The sequence below is a fragment of the Schistocerca piceifrons genome, chromosome X (genome assembly GCF_021461385.2).
Source record: "Schistocerca piceifrons isolate TAMUIC-IGC-003096 chromosome X, iqSchPice1.1, whole genome shotgun sequence".
Classification (NCBI taxonomy): domain Eukaryota; kingdom Metazoa; phylum Arthropoda; class Insecta; order Orthoptera; family Acrididae; genus Schistocerca; species Schistocerca piceifrons.
Genome location: NC_060149.1, coordinates 448,943,507 through 448,970,582, shown reverse-complemented (window position 1 = coordinate 448,970,582; position 27,076 = coordinate 448,943,507). Strand labels below are relative to the sequence as shown.

Here is a 27,076-nt window from a genome sequence, read left to right as displayed (position 1 = left end):
AAATCATGGCCTCTCTGATTGTTGCTGTCAGATAATAAAGCCAAAAATGGAACACACATTGGTAAAAATTGGTCATGCTAAAAAAAGGTTATGCAGAGAGCACAGGAAATTACAAGCCAGTTTCCCTACTTTCAGAATTATCAAAAATAGCTGAATCAATCATGGAAGATATGACAATGGGTTGCTTCAATAATTACAACCTTTCAAATGAAGCACATTTTCGCTTCCTTAGTGGGAGAAGTACAATATTGGTCATAACAAAGTACACAAAAATGGTACTTGAAGCTATTGGCAAGGATTACTGTGTCACACTTATGTTCTTAGACTTGTCTAAGGCTTTTAACAGTGCTGACCATAAAATACTATTAAACAAACTAAAAGCAGTAGGCATAAGAGGACCAGCAAATGAGTAGTTCCAGTATTCCATGGAGAATAGAGTGAAAAAGGTGTAGATAGTTCACGTATGTGCTGATGATAAATTTTAGTCAAATGATTGTCAGACAAGAAACATATGAATGTAGGAGTGCCTCATGGTAATGACGCCCGGGTTCCCGTGTTCGATTCCCAGCGGGGTCAGGGATTTTCTCTGCCTCGTGATGACTGGGTGTTCTGTGGTGTCCTTAGGTTAGTTAGGTTTAAGTAGTTCTAAGTTCTAGAGGACTGATGACCAAAGATGTTAAGTCCCATAGTGCTCAGAGCCATTTGAACCATTTGAACCATGGTAATGACTAGGCCCAGTTCTGTTTTCAATAATATTAATGGCTTTTCAGACATAGAAAGATATTTCTCTTTCCTGATGACAGCAACAACATAGTCACTGATAAACACCAGAACTTGTGATACAGAAGGTAAAGGAATCCATCAAGGATGTTTCAAATTGAACAGTATGTGGTAAATTATCACTGAACATAAAGAAAACAAGCACTTCAGCACATAGAGGAAAACAATCTGTCACTTTCAGCATAGATGATAAACCCATGGATTTTGTAACAAACACAAAATGTTTATAGATGAACATTAACTGTCAGTTAACACAGAATGTAATAATTTTTTGACTCATAGTTGGAACATCAACAATCTTGTATCAAAATGTAATGAAAGAAATTAGTCCAAACCATAAATGATTTTAATTTTTATGGTTTGGTAACCAGGTTCAGTCATACATAGACCATCATCAGACCAGTAATGTCTCCGTTGGTGACATACGGAAATGATGCATGGAGCCATTGAGCAGTTAATGGCAGGTGCCTTTCACACTTACAACAGCTCCACGCATCATCTTCACATGCCACCAATGGAGGCATTACAGGTCTGATGATGGCCTATGTATGAGTGAAACTGGTTACTGTATCATAAAAATAAAAAGCATTTGTGATATGGACTGATAGTTTTTGATACATTAATATGGAATGAACACACAAAGGTACTGGCAACAAGAATGTCATCAGAATGTTTTACTCTTATGGTTGTAGTAGCCGTTCATAACAGACTGTGTCTTGTGGCGACGTACAAGATCTGTTCAAAAAATTCCGGAACATTTGTAATTATGCACCAGTGGTATGTTGGAGCAAAATGCAGTTGGCATCACTCCACACACCTGTGTTTAATGTGTAACTGCCATAAGTTTCATTGTTGTGTGTTTGTTTGTTATTGTTCAGTGCTGTATTGAGTAGAACGATGTGTCACACAGTTTGTGAATTTAGAGAGAGCAGAGTTAGAGGAACAACGTGTCTCCATTAAATGTTGTGTGAAAGTCAAAAAAACCTTTACAGAGACACACCAAATGATGCAGGAAGCCTATGGTAAAGAGTGCTTAAGCTGTACTCAGTGTTACAAATGGTTCACATGATTTAAAAATGGCCAGACTTCAGTTAAGGATGGCCCTCATTCAGGATGCCATTCAGTGACTGCTAGTGACATTCATGTCAGGATCTTCAACTAAACTGTGCATGCCAATCAAAGACTTACTGTCCAAGAGATTGCAGAAGAATGTAACATTACAGTTGAATCATGCCATGAAATCCCGACACAGCATCTTGGAATGCATTGTGTTTCCACCAAGTTCATCCCATGGCTCATGAGCCAAGACCAAAAAGACCTTCACCTCACAATCTGTGAAGAGCTTTTGCACCACACAAATGAGAATGAGATGTTTCTTAAGAGATTTGTAACTGGTGATATGTGGGTCTAAAGTTATGAGGTTGAGACCAAAGTTCAATCTTCACAATGGGTTAGGGGAGGTTTACCAAGACCAAAAAAAAAGCTCATCAGGTCAGGTCAAATGTCAAAGCCATGCTTATAGTTTTCTTTGACTTTGAAAGATTATTTCATCATCAAGAGTTAATTGATGACACTATTGGAATACATGCAAGAAAATATGACAAGGAAATAGCCTGAAATGTGACAAAACAATTCATGGCTCTTTCATCACTATGACACACTGCACATTCATCCCTATTGGTGTACAAAAAAAGAAATCACAGTGCTGCCTCATCCTCTACACTCTTGAGCCTTGGCACCTGTGGACTTTTTTTTTCTTTCCAAAGTTGAAAACCACATTGAAAGGAGTGACAGACGAGATAAAAGAAAATTTGCAGACAGCCCTTCACATGATCCAACAAGAGGCATACCAAGACTGCTTCTGGAAGCAGAATCACTATTAAGAGAAGTGTGTCAATTGTGGAGGAGAGTATTTCAAAAGAGACCATGCACAATAAGTAAAAGGTAAGCACACAAAAATTTTGTGGATAAAGTTGCAGAATTTTTTGAACAGACCTGGTATTGCTTCTACATACACCCATTTCTTAACCATGGGATTCTTTTCTGTAGATCAAAGATGCAAAACATGCACACAGTGTTCAAACTGCTGAACAGGGCCATAAGAATAACAATTTATGTAGTAGTCGGGCTTATTGTACAGAACTATTTTTTAAAAAACTGGGTATACTTTCTGCACCAAGAGAGTATAGCTATCAATATATAGTGCATATCAGGGGAAACATTAATAAGTATTTCACTAATAGTTCTGTTCATAAGCATGGAACAAGAGCCAATTTGATCTTGCATTTATCAATGAGGGCAAAAAGAAAGAAAGAAAAATCAAAACATTATTTTCCATCACAGAATAAAACTGTATAATAAATTTCTGTAGGAGATGCAAAAATTCAATACAATACATCTATTTAGAAGTGTAACTAAAAAAAGATTACTTAGAGAACTCGAAGTAGGTGTTGATATCAAAAGTGGACATCTATGATACTTGGTAACAATACAGTACCTAACCAAACAGTGCTTTTACAAGAAAATCTGCCAACCCATAGTGCATGATAACAATGTCTTGTCATTTTCCTGAGCTCAACCTCACACTAATCAAGGGCAGGGGGGGGGGGGGGGGGAGGTGCCAACTCAGTTTTCCAAACAGACTGAAGGGAGTGGATAGAGACTTGCATGTCTGTCATCCTGAAGTCACCAGTAGACAGCTCTAATGAGTGCAATGATACAGTGCAAAGATCTGTTTTTATTATAAGATATTTCGAGCAAATTGTGTATGATTAAGGTTTGAGGACAATGTATGACAGGGACCAACTGAATGAGGCAGTGTGGTTGTTAAGCCACTGATTTCATATTCAGGAGGATGGAGTTTGCTCTGTCCAGCCATCCTGATTTAGGTTTTCCATGATTTTCCCAAATAATTCCAGGAAAACAGTTCCTTCAGAATTATGAGACATTCCCTGGATGAATACACACACACACACACACACACACACACACACAAACACACACACACACACACACACACACACACACACACACACACACACACACATTAAAATTGCTACACCAAGAAGAAATGCAGAGGTATTCATTGGACAAATATATTGTACTAAAACTGACATGAGATTACATTTTCACGCAATTTGGGTGCATAGATCCTGAGAAATCAGTACACAGAACAACCACCTCTGGCCATAATAATGGCCTTGATATGCCTGGGAATTGACTCAAACAGAGCTTGGATTGTGTGTACAGGTACAGCTGCCCATAGAGCTTCAACACAATATCACAGTTCATCAAGAGTAGTGACTGGCGCATTGTGACGAGCCAGTTGCTCGGCCACCATTGACCAGACATATTCAATTGGTGAGAGATCTAGAGAATGAGCTGGCCAGGGCAGCAGCTGAACATTTTCTGTATCCAGAAAGGCCCGTACAGGACATGCAACATGCAGTTGTGCCTTATCCTGCTGAAATGTTGGGTTTCACAGGGATCGAATGAAGGGTAGAACCACGGGTCATAACACTTCTGAAATCAAATGTCCACTGTTCAAAGTGCTGTCAATGCGAACAAGAGGTGACCGAGACATGTAACCAATGGCACCCCATACCATCACACCAGGTGATACGCCAGTATGACGATGACGAATACACAACTCCAATGTGTGTTCACCGCGATGTCGCCAAACATGGATGTGAACATCATGATGCTGTAAACAGAACCTGGATTCATCCGAAAAAATCACAACAATGAAACTTATGGCAGTTACACATTAAACACAGGCATGTGGAGTGATGCCAACTGCATTTTGCTCCAACATACCAGTGGTGCATAATTACAAATGTTCTGGAATTTTTTGAACAGACCTTGTACGTCGCCACAAGACACAGTCTGTTGTGAACGGCTACTAAAACCATAAGAGTAAAACATTCTGATCGATTTTAGCCCAATTTGGCATACAAACAGCAAACTTCACAAGTATCACCACTGCGGGGTTTCTATCCTTCTAGCTGCAACAGGAATGGAGATGGAGATATAGGGGAAAAACTAGTATTTCAGCACCTGACATATAGGCTGCCCTGCACGACAAGCTTGTTGTGTGGAAAAAGTGTTGGTGTGCCTTATCGATGTATTTTGCAGGGCAGCCTACATTGCAGGAGCAAGAAACAATTTTCCAGCCCCCAGTATGTAGGCTGCCCTCACAACAGGTGTGTTGTGCAGGTAATAGCAGCCTGTTTTATCAAGATATAATGCAGGGGTTACATGTGCAGATGGTCATGGCTAGGGGATGACTGAGATGGATAGAAGAGAGGACGAAAGGAGAGAGGGAGCAGGAGGAGGCACACAAAGATGGGGCTACAGGGAATGGATAGGGAGAGAAGGGACAGGAGAAGATGGAAAAAGAAATGGGGGAAGGAGGAGATGGGAAAAGAAATGGAGGAAGGTGGTGATGGGCAGAGATATGGATGGAGAGAGAGGGAAGAGGATGAAGTGGACAGAGAGACAGGGGAGGAAGAGATAGGCACAGAGAGGGGTGAGGTGGAGCTGTATGCAATATATGTGCCAAACATGTGTGCTTTTCTCACATATATGTGGATCAGATTAGTAAATAATTAAATAAACTTAAAAGTTAGAATGAATGTATTGCCTGTAACCACACCCAATCCAAATGTCACAATATGTGGATGATAGAAACAGTGATAGGGCACACATTACATCTCAAACTGTCGAAGTCAAAACAATCAGTGTTCTGATACTGACATGAAAAAGGCCCAGAGGAAAACATATGACAGTAGGGAGGCATGTATCATAGTCTGATAAACTGAAATTTTACCTCTTTTGAAATAATTTGGTGTTTCAAGGCATTTACCCTGTAATGTGGGGAAGGTGTAGTTCAGGTCAGAGTTGGTTCTGATATTTTGACAACATGGCTTGTCTTCATTAGGTGCTACCTGAGACTGCTCATCAAGTGGAAAGAGTCCAGTAATTATAATCACAGCCTTCCCCCCTCCATGTTCAGTTCCAGGCGTTCTGTATTCAGTTTGCTCCCACTAGCAGCACCCTTAGGTGTTCTGTTTTCAGACTGGTGTGCAAGTCTGGATGCAGGCATTCTATTTTCAGTCCAGCACAGTTCTAGGTATTCCCTCTGTGGTCCATTCCTGCTGGATGCACCCTGCAAAGTTCCATCTTCAGGCCGATGCTCCTAGTGGTCCATCTGGGGTTTGTTCCCTGTGTCCACACCCTCCTTCTTCTTGTGGATTTCTATTGCTGCTTTCATTATGTCTTCAGCAATCCAGTAGAGGATCCCAGGCTCCACTGGGTTTATACACAGTCTCATGATTCATGAGGTTTTCCATCACCTTTATCTCTATGGACTCTCTTATAACACTGTCTCTGTATCTGGGGGGTCTCTTCCAGAACCTTCATTTCATCATACTTCATGGAATGTCTAAGTTCCAGATAGTGGTCAATAATAGTTGATTTCGTTACCTATGTTAGTCTGTTGTGCCTCTTATATTCTTCACATCAGATGTCCACAGTCCTAGTTATTTAGCTAATATATGAGATGCCACTTTGGCAGTATATATTATAAACTCTTAGTTTTCATATTCCCAGGTGACCTTCCACATTTACCAGAAGTCCTCTTATTTTGGCAGGTGGACAGAACACACACTTAATGTTATGCTTCCTGAGAATCCTGCTGATTTTGACAGAAGTATATCCCACACAGGGCCTGTACAAAACAGCCCTTGCCTAGTTGTGCTTTTCTTTTAGATTGTATGGAAAAGTGGCTGACTGAAGGACCTTCTTAATCTGTTGAGCCATGTATCAATTCTTGCAGAACATTGATCGTAGATGCTGTATTTCTGCTCCCAAACTGTCTGGGTCTGACAAGTTGTATGCCCTGTGGACTAATGTCTTCGGAACTCCATTCTTCTACATTGAGTTGTGACCATTTCCAGCTTTCAGTTTTAAGTCAGTATTTGTAGGTTTTCAATACACACTGTGGCCAAATGACCTATCTGCTCTCCTTTTGACAGGTATATCCAGAAATGAAAACTGGCTATCCTTTTCCAGTTCCATAGTGAACTTAATATTTGGATGGCATGAGGTAAGATGTTCCAGAGACTCATTGAGCCTCTCCCTCCCATGAGGCCAGATCACAAACGTACCATTCATGTGCATAAAGAAGCACGTTGGTTTGTACCTTGCCATCCCCGATGCCTCCTCTTCTAAACCCTCCAGGAACATGTTGGGAACCACTGGAAACAGAGGGCTGCCCATAGTTACAGCATTTGTCTGCTTAGCCGATCAATCTAAGGCGCTGCAGTCATAGACTGTGCGGCTGGTCCCGGTGGAGGTTCGAGTCCTCCCTCAGTCATGGGTGTGTGTGTTTGTCCTTAGGATAATTTAGGTTAAGTAGTGTGTGAGCTTAGGGACTGATGGCCTTAGCAGTTAAGTCCCATAAGATTTCACACACATTTGGACATTTGTCTGCTTGTACTATTGGCCTCCATACAGAAAGTAACTTCAGGTGAGTATGTTCCCAAACAGGCCCAACAGAGCACTGTCAAATTTCTCTGCAACCAGGTCCAGAGAGTCCCTGAGTGACACCCTGGTGAACAGGGATACCACATCAAAACTGATCATTATAACAAATTTTGTAGTATGTAGTTGCGTAAGACTTTACAAGAACTTTTCTGAACTGTGAATGTGGTGAATACACCTCCGCACAAATGGAAAAAGCAGTTTCTTTAAGTATTTGGGTGTTGGATATGTTGATGCACCCAGTGCTGCTGACTATTGTGCACAGTGGCACATCCTCTTTGTGTACTTTCAGCAGCCAATCTAGTCTAGGTGGAACTGGAACTCTCGTTCGTAGTTGTTTGATGACCTTGTCAAGCATACTGGTTTTGTTTGAGAGAGTTCTGGCCTTCATGTCCGCTTTGTTCACAGTGTCTCATTTAGAAAGTCTGTATGTATGGTCCTGCAGAAGTTGATGCACTGATGCACTTTCTCATCATAATCAGCCTGCTGCAAAATGACTGTGGAGTTCCCTTTGTCTGCTTGTAACACCATGATACTGCTATCTTCTCGAAGCCTCTTGAGTGTGAGCCTCTCATCACTTGAGATATTCAATTTTGGGGACTGTGTATTAATGAGCACCTGTAAGTCTTCTGGTGAATTTCTCCTGCCACATTTGGTGGAAGTGTGTTGGTTACTTGCTGCGCTTCACTGATGAAACCTGAAATGGGTCCACAGCTCATGGTCGTGCGGTAACGTTCTCGCTTCCCGTGCCCGGGTTCCCGGGTTCGATTCCCAGCAGGGTCAGGGATTTTCTCTGTCTCATGATGACTGGGTGTTGTGTGATGTCCTTAGGTTAGTTAGGTTTAAGTAGTTCTAAGTTCTAGGGGACTGATGACCATAGATGTTAAGTCCCATAGTGCTCAGAGCCATTTGAACCTGAAATGGGCACATTTCTAGGAGCTGTCATGACATTGAGACCCCTTTTGAGTGCCTTCACAGTGACATTTTTCCTTGCCACTTATGCTAATCACAGTGCAAGTGCGAAGTAGCTATACATTATATAGCGTGTATATTATGCAACAAATTAAAAAATTTTTAGCATGGCTTATGCTCACTGATGTAAGAAAAGAATGTGTTCCATGCTCCAGTTCACACTTTTAAGCATCAACTTTTCTTTTACATTCTATCATAGCCTGTGTTCTTCCTCAGGGTTGAAGGTATTTCCATACCAGATTTCATAAAAACTGATTCAGCAGTTTAATCATGAAAAAGTAACACACAAACATACTTTCACATTTATAAAATTTTAAATTGCAATATTTTTTTCTGTGATCCTATTTTTGTGAAATTATATCTGTTGTTGCCCCCAGGTTACACTCAAGTTACCTGTAAAAACTCCATAAAAATTCATCTGTTGATTGCAAAAACAATCATAGGTTATAGATTTGTAATTTATTTATTGTTTCACCCAGATAAGACTACCCATGTGAAACACATAATAAATAAATTATAGATCTGCAATTGTGTTTTTACAATCAACTTACAATGAGGTTTCTGCCTCAATCTGCCACCGCAGAATGGAATAATTTTTAAAATTTGTCTAGTAGTTTTGGATATTAGTGTGTTCAAACATGCACACATACAGACACAACAGTTTTACAGTTTTGTTATTGGTATATATTACATATTGGGATCTGTAAATACTCATTCTAATCTATTGCCATATTCTGTAATGTTATAATATATTCCCTTTATGCTTTTCAGTTGCTGACATTCTGTATATTTTGTGTAGACATGTTTTTTTTCCCACTGATAAGTTATGTCTTCCTTCTTCTTTTCCGAGAATTTGTACCTATGAACATAAAGACACCTACACAATTCCTTATGCTACTATATCCATTTTGTAAGTACTTTAGTGCATACAGTACAGTTGCTAAATGTGAAGTCATATAAAAAAATTGGTATTAAAGATTTTTTTTAGCTCTTAGTAATAAATTTATAAAACTTTTTTGTTTAAGGGAGCATGGTGTGGACATGGCACTATTACAAGAAATGTGACATGCTTAAGAGATGGTGAACCTGTAGATGATTATCTATGTGGAGACGCTCCAGACATACACACAACTGATAAATGCTATGCACCATGCAAGGGTGACTGTCAGGTTTCAGAATGGAGTCACTGGTCACACTGTCATCGGAACTGTCAGAGTTCTTCTAATGGTTTGTAAATTCCTTTCTCTCAAAAAAATTATTTTCAGAGTAAATATCTCACATTTTAGAGTACTAGTGTTGCAGTATAGTGATATCATTATAATGTTAATGAACTACATAATGATTTGTACTACTTTCACTCTAGTGGCCATCAAAAATTTTATTAGCTCAATTCATCATATGTCATATTATATACGAGTGTTTCTTAATTTCACACTTGCCAATGACTGCAAAGTCCTTCACTTATAACTGCATTACATGCTGGCATGAACCTCATTGTCCTTGACTGAGGTTTGTTTAAAAACAACTGTATTGGCAGACAGTGTTCTTCCAAAGGAGTGATGCAAACACACCTCCTAGACTAACTAGAAGCTCCAATCTACTTTTGCAAAAACAACTCCTTTGTATAGCTCCCCAGGTGTTGCAAAACTAGTACCTCCACAAGGAATGGCAACATGGAGAATGACTTAACAACAAATTTAAAGCTGAGTTTAGGTGGAACAGTGTTCTTATTAGAGCAGTATAGGCCGACATGAAAGGCGATAGATTAAAACTGTGCTGCACATTACAGCCAAACCCTGGACACCTGCATTGATAGTTTTCTTCCGCTTCAGTACATCACAGCAAATTTGGTAGCCAATATGTTCGCTGTCATGCTCTTCAAACCACTGTAGCGTGATTTAGAGCTTGTGACACAGACAGTTGTCATGATGGAAAATATCATCTCCATCAAGGAAGACTCAAGTGTGGAGGGATGCAGGTGACCTGTAGCCCTCAGCATTCACAATGCCTTTGATTACTACCACAGGTTGCACATGAGCTCAGGCAAATGTCCCTCACAGCATAACACTGCCCCCACTGGCCTGCATCCATGGCATACTGCACATTTTGAATATCTGCTTGCCTGGATGATGGTATATCCAGGTACAGCTATTGACATACTGTAACAAGAAATGTGGTTCATTCAAACAGATGACACATTTCCATTGATCCACAGTCATGTCTTAGTAATCCTGTACCCACTGCAATTGTAATTGACAATGTCATCGGGGGCAATGTGGGAACATGTAGGAGTCATCTGCTGTGAAGTTCCATGTTCGACAATGTGTACTCAACAGTGTGCTTTGAAACAATTGTTCTTGCATCAGAATTTTACCCTGCCACATATCTGCCACAGACTGCCACGTATCCTCCTTTGCAAAGTGGGAAAACGTATCCTCCACTTTCAGTGATGAGGCATGGAGATCCAACACCTAAGCACCTACTTGTGGTTTCATTGTCCTTCAACCACTTTCTGTAGATGCTCATGACAGCAACACATGAACAGTTGACCAGCTCTGCTGTTTTCAAGATGCTCATTCCCACACACTGAACCTTAACAGTCTGCCCTTGTCAAGGCCATGTATGTCAGTGGATTTCCCCAATTACAGCCTCTATCATGGATATAATGATTCCCCTTTCAAATCTGCTCCACATGTATATTTCCCTTACTAGGTTATCTGCCCACTACCCCGCCAAGTTATATTCAATCTGTGCACTGGTATGGCTCATCAGTGTTGGGCAACTTTGACAAGTATGGGACTGGTAGCCACAGGTGCCTCATAGTAGGAACAATCTTGGAATTTGCCCTACGGAGAGTACACCTTGATTAGACAGTGGTTGGCACCCTAAAATTGTTTAGAACCTTGCAAACACAAGTATGAAGCAAATTTACGTAATGTACTACAACAAAGTGTGCAAAAATCAACAAAAAATGTTCTCTTTATCATAAATGCTAATCATCATCCTAAATGCAGAAATCACATTTTTTTAGGTAGAAAGTGAATAGGTGTTTCCTTTGAGTAGGGCAGTGCACACAGCCACCATGCATGTTATGTGAAGTAATATGCTGGCAGTCTGTTCTCCCAAGTGTGCTGAAGACATAACCAATAGACAACCCTACTCATGTTTTTATCCAAATGTAGCTAATTATCTCTCATTAATTGATGGTTGTGTGGCATGTACAAATAAAAGTAACACAGATTTCTAGTGATTTATTTATATGCATGGGTGCAGCATGTGCTCAAAATGTGGGCTGCCCATCTTCATACATGCACAATTACAACCAGTGTGACCACTTCACTCATTTCAATGCAGTGAGATTAGCTGGAATGCTATGTTGGTAGGTATGCACTGGATTTAGAGTGATGAAGTTAATGAATACAACTGTACCTTCAAATGACCCCACCAGTAGTAGTCTGTTTGACTCAAGTCTGTATATCTGCGCGAACAACCTACTGGCGGACCATGGACAATCCGTCACCCAAAGTAGTGTCAATTTATATACTGCCTTGCTGTCTAATGAAGCTATACTGGTGTAACATGAGTCACACTCCATGGATCATTGTGTACAACTAATGGCATATCCTGAAGTAACTGTGGTAGGTTGTCATATGAGAAGTATTGGTAGAAAGGTCCAGATAGCCAAGCAGGATGTAGATGTGACCCAATTTGCAACCCACTGGCATTCCTTATCATAACATTGTGAGAACGTGTTTGTTGGCAGTGGGATTCCCACAATGCATCTGGATTGATCTATGTCCCTACATACCAACTGTGAATATGGAAAACACCTTGTGTGGTGAAACATGGTTTATCAGTTTCCTAAATCTTGGGGTGTGCTGCTAGATCTCCTAGCAATACCCAAAATGCTCAGGCCACACTGTAGAAGGAAGTAAGATTAGGATTTTATGGTCTGTAAATCATTGTATCATTAGTGATTGAGCTTGAATATAGATTGAGGAAACATGGAAAGTAAACTGACCACATCCTTTTCAGGGAACCATCTGGGCATTCAGCTTAAAGGGACAACCATGGGAAATGTATATTATGATGGTGGGACAGGGATTTGAACTTTACTGCTCCCATGCATTAGTCCAAAGGCTTACCACTGTCACCTCACTCAATTCATAGGGAAAAAGCAGTATCTGCACTGACTGTTAGTGAAAAGTGGCCACACAGCCTCACGGCCAACTGGACCATGTAATGTCTACAACACTATGACAGTGCTTCATATGATACTTGATACAATCACATAATATTACAACAGTCATAATTGTTTTCCACCATGCATTGGCCATCTCCACATTCCATATATCACAGCTGGCATGTGGTGAACAAATGCACTTATTATGTGTAGAATCTGGAGATGACTAGCATATATCTGAAGCCAGTTATGATTGTTATCATATTATGCAATTATATCTAAAGTAGACAGAATGTTGATTAGATGGGTAGAGCAGATAGCTCATTAAGAGTCACTGAATCATACCAGAGAGAAAAGAAATTCACAGTGTAACCTGAGTAAATGAAAGAATTGATTGAGCCAACACATTCTAAGGCACAAAGGAATAGTTAATTTGGTAAGGGACAAAAGCGTCACTGTGTGGTGTGTGTGTGGGATGTTGCATAGGGAGACCAAATCTCAATTACAGTAAACAGGTTCAAGCAGGTATGTATTGCACTAGTTATGTAGAGATGAAGAGGCTTTCACAGGATAGACTAGCAAGCAAAACTTTATCAACCCTATCTTCAGAATGATAACAATAATGACAACAATAATAACCCTTGAAAAATCTGACTATTATTATTTTCTATATTTTGACATAATTGTCATAAATAATTGTGACTGTAATATAAGTTAAAGGTTTATTTGACACTACAATAGTGAAGCCAAAGTCACAGTACATAAAATTTTTCTTTAAAAAATTATGTTAGCAAGTTAGTAGTGTGTCAGTCCTATGTAAGAGTACAGTGTGTTTTGAGATCTTTTGTAAGAACATAGTAAAATTATGTGCTGCATTCCATATGGAGGCTTGCAGTGCTTGATACACTTACAGTGATGTTATTATATGTGTTTATCTCATGGGAGTTTGCGCCATGAGAATGATGAAATATACATATGCGTTTAATTTCCAGACTTGTGAATTTATATCAGCCATATGATCATTCTGTCACAGCAGGACACATGGTAAGAATCTTTGGCAATTTTTACCCTTGTGTAGTTTTTAATTTATTCTACATTATGAAACAGAATGAATGGTTGGGCAAGCATGGGCATAACTTGTAGTGACTTGGTTGTGCCACCATTGTCTTGGTTGCCTGGTACAACATCACCAAACCAAAAACATGTAACCACATCATCAATTATTATTATTAGAATTATGTGTTTAGTATCACCAGACATATTCCAATGCTTATTGCTGTAAATACTTATTGAGAAAAGTGTATAAGACACTGAGATATACAGGGTTTTAAATATGTTATATTATTAATTAATTTTTTGACAGACACCACTTGCCAGTAGTATTTTATTTTGCCAGACTAGCTACGGGTGTCGCCAGTCATCAGTGGTATCTAACACATAATGTTCTTTGTTGCATTCCACTGACAATATTTCATAATATTAATGTAATAATATGATTAACTGATTTGTATATACATATATGTAAAGAGCATAAGGGATTTTTTTACAAAAATACATGCAGTTGCCATTGGAAATTGCTCTACCTGTGAAGATTATTTTTGGTATCAAGATGTTCACATACAGCGTGTCAAAAACTGTTGTGGCCAAAACTGTACAGAGAGTGAAGCAGCAACAGCTTAATCAATCTAAAGTTATGACTGCCAATCTCAGGACATTCATTACAACAGTGCATAAAATTTTGCTACTCTCTCTCAAATAGTCATGTTATCTGTTGTAAAATGAGACAGGCAGTTAGAACCCTACAAAACAGTTTCTCTTTGCTTTTTACTAGAGTCTGATGCAACAACAACTTTATATAATCCCACAGGAAAACATCCATCAGAATGATATCCAGAAATTGTAGTGGTTATGGGACATTACCTCTCCTCCAATCTAACAATGAGGTTATCCAGTGTTTATGTGCTCATGGGTATTATTATTGAAGTAGGATGATACAGCACCCTGTTGAGACCAAATTCTTTCATGGAAGACAAGAGGTACAGTCTCTGAAACAAAGCATGGCTGCTGGCTCACTGTTGATGCAAAGTCCTGAGTTTGAGTCCTCTTCTTCCTCTAATTTTATATACTATGTTGCATTTGTATGCTAAAAGCATCAGTCCAACACAGCCTCAAAGATAATTTATGTCACTTCATAACCAATCATGTTGTGACTTGCCGATCATTCAAAGCGCCACCGCGCAATTACGTGCGTCCTCTACGTGCGACGCTGTCTGCCAGCCACGCAGCAACTGCGCCACCTAAGCGGCCAGCCGAGCAGTGGCCGCTATACTGGGACTCAGTGCTCATTCGAATGCTAACGTGTACACATGTCTTGCTTGTCAACTTACTCTGTGACTTATATGTGTTGTGTCGTTCTGAAATATATGTGTTAAAGTTGACGTTATAACAATTGGCGACGAGGATGGGATTTTTCATTTTCACCGTTGACCCACAGGGTTCCATGGCTACTGTAGAGCAACTATTGCAAAATCTCCTTGAACAGCAAACGCTTCTAACAGCGGCGATTCGCGATTTCATCGCGGCCTCAAATGCGGGGCATTTCTCGTCATTGGCTATACCTCCTTTTCCTCCTTATGACGAGACGGTGGAAGACTGGTCTGATTATGAAAAACGTCTTCGACAGCACTTCTTGGCATTTCATGTCACGGACGAACAACCATGTAAGTCCCTGTTCCTTTCCTGGATTTCACCTCAAATGTATCGGTTGTTGTCGCAATTGGCTCCTTTGAAGGATCCTGCGTCTTTGTCCTTTGCTGAAATGTGCTCACTTCTGTCTATTTTCAAAATCAAACGCATGTGGTAGCCTCTCGTGTTGCCTTTTATTGTTGTCAAAAACAGCCACATCAATCCTATCACGCTTGGGCTGCTGAACTTCACGGCCTCAGTCGAAAGTGTCAATTTGTTACTGACGTTCACAAAGAATCATATGCCGATTCCATGGTATGGGATGCTATTATCCGGTCGGCGCCCGACAAAGAAGTTCGGCAACGTGCCCTTCAGTTGGCGAATCCGACTCTAGATGAAGTTCTCTCCATTGCGCAGTCTTTTGAAATTTCTCGCGCCGCTGGGGCGCAAATAGAGGCGTGGGGTGATGTCGGGGAAATACAACCTCTGTGCGCTGTTGACGACAGTGCGGCGTGTCCCCGCCGGCCGACGTGGCCGCAGTGTGCTCCCACGCGTAGCCTCGGCCTAGCCGTAAACAACCCGCTAAGAAACTGCAGCAAAACCCAAGGCAACTTCCTTTATGTCCGCGGTGTTTTACGAAACATTCACGCGAGGATTGTCCCCAACGTTGGGCTGTGTGTCACAATTGCAAAAAGAAAGGTCGTGTGTCTTCCATTTGCAAATCCGACCGCATACATGATGTTCATGAACATGATGCTGATTCTGATTCTGTGTTGTCTGTCAATTGCACTTCTTCCCTTTCAGGGAAGTTATTCCTCACTGTCCAAATCCTTGGTCGAGATGTTCGCATGCAAGTGGATACCGGTTCTGCTGCCACTATAATTAATTCTCAGATGTATCTTCAGTTGGGTTCTCCACTCCTGTCACCTGTCACTCGGCAATTACGAACGTACAATAAACAGAAGATTTCTCTCTTGGGACAGTTTAATGCTGAGGTATCTTACAAATCCGTTGTTCGCACTGTTCCCATATTTGTGGTCGACCAGAGCAACGCAGAAAATCTTTTTGGTTTTGACGCCTTTCGCGTTTTTGGGTTCTCCACAGATGACTCTGTCAATATTGTGTATGATGCTATTCCTTATGCTCAACTGGATTCCTTGTTGACGACATTTTCGTCCCTTTTTTCTCCTGGGTTAGGCCGTGCAAACGACTTTGAAGCTCATATCACGCTCAAACCCACTGCTCGGCCTAAGTTTTTTCGGGCTCGGCCCATTCCTGTGGCCCTTCGTGATAAGGTAAAACGGGAGTTGGATCGTCTCACTACTTCACGGGTCTTGCTTCCTGTCACTTCCAGTGAGTGGTCCTGTCCTGTCGTTGTCGTTGCTAAGCCAAATGGTGATATTCGTCTCTGTGGTGATTTCAAAGCCACTGTAAATGCTCAATGCCTCATCGACACTTACCCTATGCCCCGTCCTGAAGAGCTGTTCACTAAACTTGCTGGAGGCCAGTATTTTTCTAAAATTGACCTGTCAGAGGCTTATCATCAACTTCCTCTCGACGCTGCTTCCCGGAAGTTTCTGGTCCTTAACACGCCTTTCGGCCTCTATCAATACCAACGCTTGCCATTCGGGGTTGCTAGCGCCCCTGCTCTCTTTCAGTGATTCTTGGAACAATTATTGCTCCCTGTCCCTGGGTGTATCAATTACATGGACGACATTGTTGTCACTGGCTACACCACTGAAGAACATCTTCAAAATCTTGGCACACTTTTTCATGTCTTACAGACTGCCGGTCTTAAGTGTATTCTTCAGAAATCACAATTTTTTCAGGCATCTATCACGTACTTGAGGTTTCAACTCTCCCGGGATGGTATTCGTCCGCTTCAGCAAACTGTCGCTGCGATCGATGCCCTTCCTCGCCCTACATCTGTTAAGGAACTGCAGGCCTTCTTGGGGAAAATAGCATACTATCACAAGTTTTTACAATCTGCGGCTTCGATGGCTCAGCCGTTGCATCGCCTGTTGCATAAAAACGTGGCTTTTCACTGGTCCGCGTCATGCGAAGCGGCTTTCCAGAAATTGAAGACTATGCTGAAACAGGCCCCGTGCCTGGCTACTTATCGACCTGGCCAACAACTTGTTCTTGCCACAGACGCCTCTCAATACGGGGTCGGTGCAGTCCTTGCACACCGTTTTTCTGACGGTTCAGAACAACCCATTGCTTATGCCTCCAAAACGCTCACGGATGCCCAACAAAAGTATTCGCAAATTGAGAAAGAAGCTTTGGCCATTATTTATGCTCTTCATAAGTTTGGTGTTTTTCTCTATGGCTCAAAATTTCGTCTTGTTACGGATCACAAACCACTTGTTTCCTTGTTTCATCCATCGTCACTTCCTGACAAGGCTGCACACCGCCTCCAGCGTTGGGCTCTTTACTTGTCTCGTTTCAATTATGAGATTCATTTCCGGCCAACGGCTCAACATGCAAATGCTGATGCTCTGTCTCGCCTTCCCATGGGTCCTGATCAGGCATTCGATAGGGAAGAACTTTTGTGTTTCCACGTGGATGTTGCCAAGCAGCGGGTTGTGGATGGGTTCCCCATCACTGGGGACAGGCTGGCGGCTGCTACGGGTTCTGACCCTACCCTCTCCCGGGTTTTGGGTTTTACGCTGTATTCAGAAGGGTTGGCCAGATCGCCTGTCCGCTAAGACTTCTGATCCGTTGCAGAACTACTACGCTTTGCGCTACCGCCTCATGGCTAGGGATGGTGTTATCCTCCTCTCCACTGACAATGCTTCACCGCGTGTTGTGGTACCTGCCCTTTTGCGTGCTTCGGTCTTGTGCCTCCTTTACCAAGGGCACTGGGGTGTGTCTCGCACAAAATCTCTGGCACGCCGTCATGTGTACTGGCCTGGCATCGACTCTGAAATAGCACACATGGTCGCTGCCTGCGGCCCTTGTGCGTCACAGGCCACTGCCCCAAAGTCATCTTTGTCACCGTGGCCTTCGTGGCCTTCGCCTGAGAAGCCCTGGGAGCGCATTCATGCTGACTTTGCGGGACCCTTTTTAGGTACTTATTGGCTCCTCGTAATTGACGCCTACTCTAACTTTCCTTTCACTGTCCGTTGCACGTCGCCTACCACTGCAGCAACCACCAGTGCTCTCGCCCGCATTTTTTCTTTGGACAGCCTCCCCTTTACTCTTGTTACTGATAATGGTCCGCAATTTGCCTCTTCCGAATTTGCGGATTTTTGTGCTGGTCACGGCATTATGCATTTCACAGCCCCGCCGTTCCATCCACAATCAAACGGTGAGGCTGAACGACTGGTCCGCACATTTAACGCTCAGATGCGGAAACATCTGACTTCTTCTGCTGGTGATGATGCGCATCTCCAGTTTCTGGCATCTTACCGTTTCACCCCCATGGGCGACCACAGCCCGGCTGAGCTCTTACATGGCCAAGAGCCCCGCACGCTACTTCATCTTCTGCGGCCTTCCACCTCATGGCCGCGGGTGCCTTCACTTGGCCGGTTCACCGCCGACGACCTCGTCTGGGTACAGGGATATGGCAGGTGGCCAAAATGGAGCCCGGGCCACATCTTAAGACACCGTGGCAGACGCCTGTATGAAATCCAGACGGACACGGGTGTTGCAGTGCGTCATTCGGACCAGCTTCGGCCTCGTGTGCCAGCAACGCCTGTTCCGAATGCCGCTACATCACCTTTGGCTCTACCTGACGCTCAGGATCTTGGCATCTCTCAATACTCACAACGCAGCCCTCTCACTATCATCGTGATGCCAGCACAAGAAGGGACACCACCAGGAGACGTGCCCATGCAGGAACCGGATGACCATCCTCTGTCAGAGCAAATCTACTCGACTCCTCCTCCAACGGATGCCGACCCATCGCCCATGTCTCCTGTCATATCAACTGGACTTGCTACAATGGGCAGATTGGTGCATGGGGCCCCAGCAGATTCGACCCCTACGTCTCCTGTCATCTCGACCCATTATCATCGAGGACACTTCCGTCCGTACGGGATGCCTCCTCCTCGAGACTTTACGGAGAGTCAAACAATGCCTATGGACGTTAGCCATCTCCAGGACACCTCCATCAAGACCAGTGCAACAATTTCAAAGGGGGGAAAAGTGTTGTGACTCGCCGATCATTTAAAGTGCCACCGCGCAATTACGCGCTTCCTCTACGTGCGGTGCTGTCTGTCAGCCATGCAGCAGCTGTGCCACCTAAGCGGCCAGCCAAGATTGGCCACTAGACTGGGTCTCAGTGCTCATTCGAATGCTAACATGTACACATGTCTTGCTTGTCAACTTACTCTGTGACTTATATGTGTTGTGTCGTTCTGAAATATATGTGTTAAACTTGACGTTATAACAAATCACTAATAGCAAAACCTTCTAAGAACATTCCACAAAAGATCTCATGGCTGTATCAAGATCAGACAGTTTATGCTACCTGCAGCAGCCACTGGCAATCAGCCACTATCTGGTGTCATCTCAGGTGATCATAGTGCAGTGCACTGTATAACCATGTTCTGTGGCATAGTGTTCATCAAGTTTATCACAGCTGTTTCACATTGAGTATCACTCTTATTGCTATTTTGGTTTCTTCTAATCATTAGCATACTGCACATTGCAAATAGAAACAGTCATTCATTAGACCCTTTGCACTTTTATTGACAAAGCATCATCATGTACAGTACTGAAATCATTCCAGTAGTTGATGCTTTTCATTTGTTTGGTTTTTATTGATTGAATGACACATCCTGACCATTACTGTCAACAGTATTTTGTTAACTTTTCCATGTTCTGATGAAAAGTGCTTGACCTTTCAAGTTAGTGGAAGCTGGAATAAAACAAGCACTTCGGAAATTAGTTGTATTCCTTTTCACTTGGTTGCTTGAAACCACCTTTTTGGTCATTTCAAATGGGTTTATTACACACTATCCTTTCTTATAGTCAAATTTGCATGTTATTCATAGCTTACAAAATTTTTCTGTGGCTGTTCATGCTTTGCAGTCCATGTTGTGTTGTTGCTTCATCTTTTATTTTCCTTCTTTTTGGGGGTAGTAACAATGAGGCATTCCTATGAAAAGCATTTTTAAGTGTATAACAATCAAAAGATCTGTTACCTACTCATAATATTTGGAGTATAACTGCTGAAGATGCTCCAAAAATGCATCACATCTGGTGAATGAGCTTCTCATTTTACAGTATGCTTAAGACAGAAAAACAAATATAGTTGTGACAATTACTGATTTATGATGTTTATTTGCAGTTGGTGCATGTGAATATTCTTGGTAATTATGCTCTAACCCCTCATCTTAGTTACAGAAATGGGGATAAAACTCATTGCCTTATAGTCTCAGTAGTCTAGCCATCAGTGGCTCCAACATCAAGATGAAAGTTGTAACCATTACTTCCAAGCCCATTCCTGCTAATATAACTTAGACTCGGCAACAATGCAGAATATATTTGGCAACTCATCTTCAAGTTACTTCATAGTTGGAACAGAATTATCCTGCTGTAATCATTTGATATGTTCTTGTCAATTCCATTGAATAATCTGAGTGATTTTCACTTAAGGTGCGACATTGGGTTATCAATTTATTGTTTTTAGTCTAGGGAAGTCATTCCACACATAATCTTGAAGTAATTATGTCTTTTACATTGTGTATTATCTGCCTTCACCACCAATGGAGCAATGAATGGGATGTAGATACTGCAGTTGTTTGTTGGCTGCAAGGTAATGTGTTTGCACTGTAAACTGAAGGCTGTGTTAGGTTTCATTTCCAATCTCTATGGAGACAAGTTTTTCGCCTCTTCCATGACAGAGCTACAGGCAGTCAGATGAAAAATCAATAACGAAAAACTTAAGAAAACTTCACCATGGTAAATCATCTCTCTACTTTCATTATCCCGTAGAATAAGGTTGAAAACCTTGATATTGCATGGCTCATAATGCCTGGTGTTTCTGCTTTTGCTCCAACTCTTTTAAGTTTTTTGTGACCACACATCTGTGGTACAATAATTTATCAACTGGTTTCTTTATATATCTATTCCAATTGTCACATTTCCATACTACTTGAGTGTGACAGACTGTTTTGAAGTCAAAATTTGTGACAATTTAGGCAAGCTCATGTTACAGACACTTACTGTTTTATTAAAATAGATTTTTATCCTAAGATTATCATGCTAATTTGTAAATCATTTGTGTTGGTGCCTATTTTTATAGAATTTTTCCATTAGAGTGTTAAACACAACAGTACATATAAGAGAGAAATCAATCATATTAAAAACAGTATATTAGCTCACATTACTTAAGAGAGTCTGGCAATGCTTAGACAGTTTATGGATTCCATGCTTGTGGAAATAACTGGTATAGAGTTAACAATGTGGTCAAGCCAGATTGAAAGTGCATTTTTCTCAGAAAAGAAATTTTCATTATAAATTTTTTTGTGAAATCAGCTGAGTGCAGGTAGGCATTACCATATGATATCAACAGTTGATTGGTCATTTTTCTTACACTGCTAATGAAAGGTGTCTCAGTTATTATCAAATTATTTGCTGATAGCAAATTCTTTGACTTAGATATACTATCTATTTGTGACACATGAGCATTTGTACTGGACCAGGACTCGAACTCAGATTTTCCACTTATTGCAGTCAGTCACCGTAACTACTTCAGCCATCCATACCAATTAGGGGATGAAGACAATGTGGCATATGGAGGTTTGAATCGGTCTGGGGAGAGTGCATGTACAGCCAAAGTGTTTAAAATGACCACTCATGATAAGCAGGAGATCCGGGTTTGAGTCCCGGTCTGGCACAAATGTTCATGTGTCAGGAATGAAAATGTTGCTTGAAGGTTAGGTAACAGTTCATCATACTTGCTGATTAGTGGAACTTCCTGAATATGGGAGATCATTCATGCCAGAACACTGTACCTTGAAATGAGGATACCATTTTCTTATGTGATTTCCTTACTAGCACTTGTCCCACACATGGCACAAAAGTTTTTAGCAGTCTCTGCTGCCTTCACACCTCTACTAAAGTCAAAGAGAACAATATATTGCAACTGTTAGGTCCTCTTCCACTTGAGACTCTGTTTTGTAAAATTACACTACAGTTATAAGATTAAACTATCCAAATAAAAAAAGATAACCGGTACATACATTCATAGTAACCTACTCACCAACAGGCAGGACATAAATGTTTCGAACTTATATAATTACTAAAACTTGTTTTAGGTAACTTTTGACAGTTATGATAGTTTACACACTTCAGTATTCCTCATATTCGATGCTGTATGATACTTGACTGCACCATTGTGTTTCTTAACTGTGTTCTCTTAGGTTACCGAAGTTGTTTTGCATGGAATATCAAACTATAATAATAAAAATTTCATGATTGCCAATCCAAGAGTAGAAACATGGCCAAAGTGTACTGCACTTAAATCACCTGAGCAGACACTGACTGGTAGCTGATGGCCAGTGGCAGGTAGCAGGTGGCAGGTGGCCACTGCATTTCAAGGAACTTGTCAAGCATAAAATGTTCTGTTCTTGACAGAGCCATGAGTTCTTTCGTAGATATGTTTCTGGAGCATTTTACTATTACTCATGTGTTAGAAAGTGATGTAATTATCTTTGAGGTAGCAGTGGACTGATAATTTTGGCATATGAATGAAACAGAGTTCACAGAATTAAACAAATAAGGGGACATGAACTCATGATTTTCCATCTACAGTGAGCAATGTTTACCACTAGATGACTAGCAGATAGAGCACTACAGCAGTTTCACCAGAAAATGAAACTGCCTCCAGAAACTTTCGCATTCTACAGTTCTGTCAGAATGTACAGATGGCTGGATTTGGAAACCTGAGGGGGAGGCAGTTTCATTTGCAACTTAAGTGAATGACTCAAACTTAGCCTCTGGCTAGCTGACAGCAAGGTTTTGTGTCAGACAGTACAGTTCCAACAACTATGGTAGCATGTCTTATAAGAACATCAGGAACATGCACTATTCAAATAGATTGCAGTAAATAATTGATATTTTATATTTTCAGCCCATAAGTTGATAGAGAATCATTACTGGTGATCTCGGATGTCTGTGACACATGGATTTTCCTCACACATCAAAAGCTCTATAATGGTTGAAGGAGGCCTCACATGTGAACAATACAAACTGTGGGAAGTACAATGCTGCAATACTGTGCTGGATAAGCTACTTACACAGCAAGTACCCTCCACATAGTACTCTTTAAAGTGTGCATATCATAAGGTACTTGATTGGTGCTTATCAACAAATTTTCTCTTGCATAATTTAACACTACCTCTGCAATTTCCAGTACATGAACAGTTCTTTGTATAGAACCTGTGACCTGAATGACCCAGTTTCTCATGGATTTCTATCCAGGGTGATAAATTTCTTCCAGTTGGGATGTCACCTGATGTTAAACTTTTCTCTGTACAGTCATTTATCTTTCCCGGCCCTACATCCCATTTCACTATACATTAAATGGATATCTGTTAGTTCCTTTAATGAGTAATACTCATTCCTGATAACCAGTCAACAACTGCAAATATTAGGACACTATACTTTGGATATATACTTTGGATATATTTCAGGTAACTGTGAATTTGTTCCTAAAGTAGCACCACCAATATTGATGAGACAGGCAGCTACTTGTTATAAAACATATGCAGCTTACAAACATATCTCTCACACGCACTGTTCATTCAAGGCCTCTTACCTACTTAAATACACATTTCAGACCATTGCTACATTATTAAACAATACGCAATTTAGGGTCATCTAGAGTCTGCATAATTTTGATCTTAATGGTTTGGGACACACTGTTATTATTTATTATTATTTACATTTTATGGCCTTCATTGGCCCACTCTAGCCAACTTTACACAAAGGATTTTTCAGTTTCCTGTCAGCCCAGTACTTCTTCATTCTCTCAGATCTCATCCTTCTTTCTTCATCAGAAATCACCCTTCCTATTGTCTGTTTGTTGATTTTCGTTTGCTGTCTGGTTTGTTTGTCTGTTGAGTTTCCTGATTTTGTCAGTTTTGTTTCTTAGGTCTTCCAATGTAATCTGTAGCTCATCCATATCTTCCTCGATTTCTGTAATCCACTTAATGTTGCACTTACTATTCCACAATTTTTCTGTTATTTACCTGATGGCCTTGTCCTCTGGTGTTCTGATTAGATGTCTGAAAAATGAAATGCATTTCTTCCTGATTGTACTCATTACTGGTTCTATTTCCTTGTAGACTGTAAGAGACTCCATCTCTATTTTTCCAGGGCACTCAGGATTTTCCAGTTTTCCAGTACAAAAGCAGTTTAATTGGACATATTCTTTTTATGCAGATTAAATAGGTGTTACATGATAACAAATTAAATTTTCAACCATAAATATATTTAAATTTGACATAATATGACATTTTATTAATTCTGTTTTGAGATATGTCCATGACATATTTGTACATATAAATTTTTTCTTCCAGATGGTTACATGACCAGGTCACGAGCCATTTTGCGACACCCAAGCCCAGAAGGTGAGGCATGCCCTACTGCATTATGGGAAACTCGACCCTGCTTTAGTGGTGCTTGTCTGACATTTGATTGGGTTATTTCACGTGATGGTAAGATTACATGTCAGCGATCGGATGGTGTTGTGGTTACTGGTAAGTTTAACAGATTTTACATAACACTTTCACTCAACACAATGAGAATGTTAATAGTAAAAATTACTGTTTTTTTTAATTTTTCTAGATAATTTAATAAGCACTAAAATTAAGGTCTGTAAAAATCTTAAAACAAAATTATTCTGCAACATTTTCACCAAGATTTTTACTTCTTATTTCAGGATTTCCATCATTACCACACTGATTAATTATGTTCACCTCTTAATGCTCTTATACCATAACTGTAAATTATTTTCTTCTGCCTTCATACTGTAGTTGGCTCATTTATTTAATTACTATATGTTGTTCAATCAGTTGAAAAAATATGAACACATACACATTAAGTAAAGTGTCAACAAATGGAGCCAAGCACTTTACGAGTTAGCTGCCAGTCATGTTTAATTATCATCAAAATCCAAAAGTATATAATGCATTTCTCTCAACTAAAATACAAATCACTGTTGCCTTATTTACTCACCACTTCCATGATGAGTTTTCTGGCATTTATATCAAAAAGAATACTTGGAGATGTGAAACAATTCAAAAGCATGACAGGGAAAGAGGAATCTGTTATAAACTGTGTCTGTACACCATGCTACCAAGTAGCAAGCATAAGCATTATCAAGTTTATGTTTTCAAATAAGAGCATCCGCTACAATACATACAGGAGTTGTTCATAAATATGGAAACTCCTAAAACTAAACACATTACCATGCCTAATAGTGTGTAGAAAACCTGTTGGTGTTAAAATAGCTTCCTTTTGTCTAGCAATGGATAAATACAGGTTTTGTAGGGTTTTAAAGGGAATCTTATACCATACTTCCTACAAAATACTGACAAGTTCAGGTAATGATGATGGAGATGGATGGCAATTATGCACCCTTCTCTCAAAAGTAGGCCACAAAGGCTAAATAATGTGGGCATCTGGTAACTGTGGTGGCTAGAGATGATGCAACAATTCATCCTTGTGTTCACAAAACTTGTCCTGGACAGAGAAAACCGCGTGAACAAGGGCCTTATCTTGGAACCCAGCATCAGCATTGGGGAACAAACAGTGTACTATGAGATGGATCTGAACAACTATAATAGTCATATAATCCTTGGCAATAATATGACTTGCGGAGTAACCATGGAGCCCATGGTGTACCACAATACAGCTGTCTGAGTCATCACTGAACCCCCACTATGTTTCACTCTTGGCACATAAACTTGGTCAGGAGTTGGAAACACACTTATCTGACCAAATGACTTCCTTTCATTTCTCCAGACACAAGTTTTTATGGCTTCGGCATTACATTTTCCTGTTATTGACATTTCCATTGCTGATGAGTGGTTTTGCAGTTTCAGCTCAACATATAATTCCCAGCTCCCTTCATGTGGTTTTGGTGCTCGTAGGGTTCAACAGTGAGATATTGAGTTCTGCAGTGCATTTTGCAGCTCACATTCACTTATTTTAATCACACTCCTCTTCAATCACTGTCTGTCACAATCACTCAATACACGCTATTGGACACATTGTGACTTAACAGATGATTTTTTCTACTTTCCCTGTGTCCAGAACAAATTTCGATATGGTGCCTCTTGAAACACCAAATATTTTAACTACCTTGGTTACAGAAGCACCCAAGATATGAGGACCAACAATTGGTGCATGTTTGAGTTCATTTAGCTCCAATATACTGTCCACACAACTACACAGAACACTATTCTGACCATGACTGACACTTGCAGCACATTGAAGACACTGTATAGATGCTGTTCACGGTCAAACACAACAGTACATCTGCAGGCCTGGCTAGCATCAGCATTTATGTTCAAGCAAACATGTCTCACAGTCTTTCCATATTTTACCCATCCCCTGTATATGACTGTCTTATTGTACATAAACATCTTAAATGGCAGCAGCGGTATTATGGGAAAAAAAACTTAATTTCCTTTTATTTCAATCACCTTCTGATTGTCTACTGTCTAGTATACTTTTCGTATTTACACATGGGTTTCTTCTACAAAAAAGAATCCATCAAGACAGAAGGATTGTATTTCAAAAGGGAAAAAAATATATCTTTCATTATGACAAAGCAACTCCACACAATGGTGTTTTGGGAATGGATAAATTGAGGAATGTAAATCATGAGTTGTTGTAACATCTGTATTATTCACCAGATTTGACACAAAGTGGCTTACACATTTTCAAACATCT

The 27,076-nt window shown here is 40.6% G+C and overlaps 1 protein-coding gene across 1 annotated transcript in view; it reads left to right on the top strand.

The window, feature by feature from the left end:
* Positions 1-27,076, top strand: part of LOC124721953 (thrombospondin type-1 domain-containing protein 7A-like) — a 1,225,854-nt gene that overhangs the window by 1,117,643 nt on the left and 81,135 nt on the right. Inside the window, exons 26-27 of the mRNA XM_047247119.1 lie at positions 9,321-9,522; positions 24,697-24,876. Coding sequence (XP_047103075.1) covers positions 9,321-9,522; positions 24,697-24,876 — 382 coding nt within the window. The remainder of the gene's footprint in view (positions 1-9,320; positions 9,523-24,696; positions 24,877-27,076) is intronic.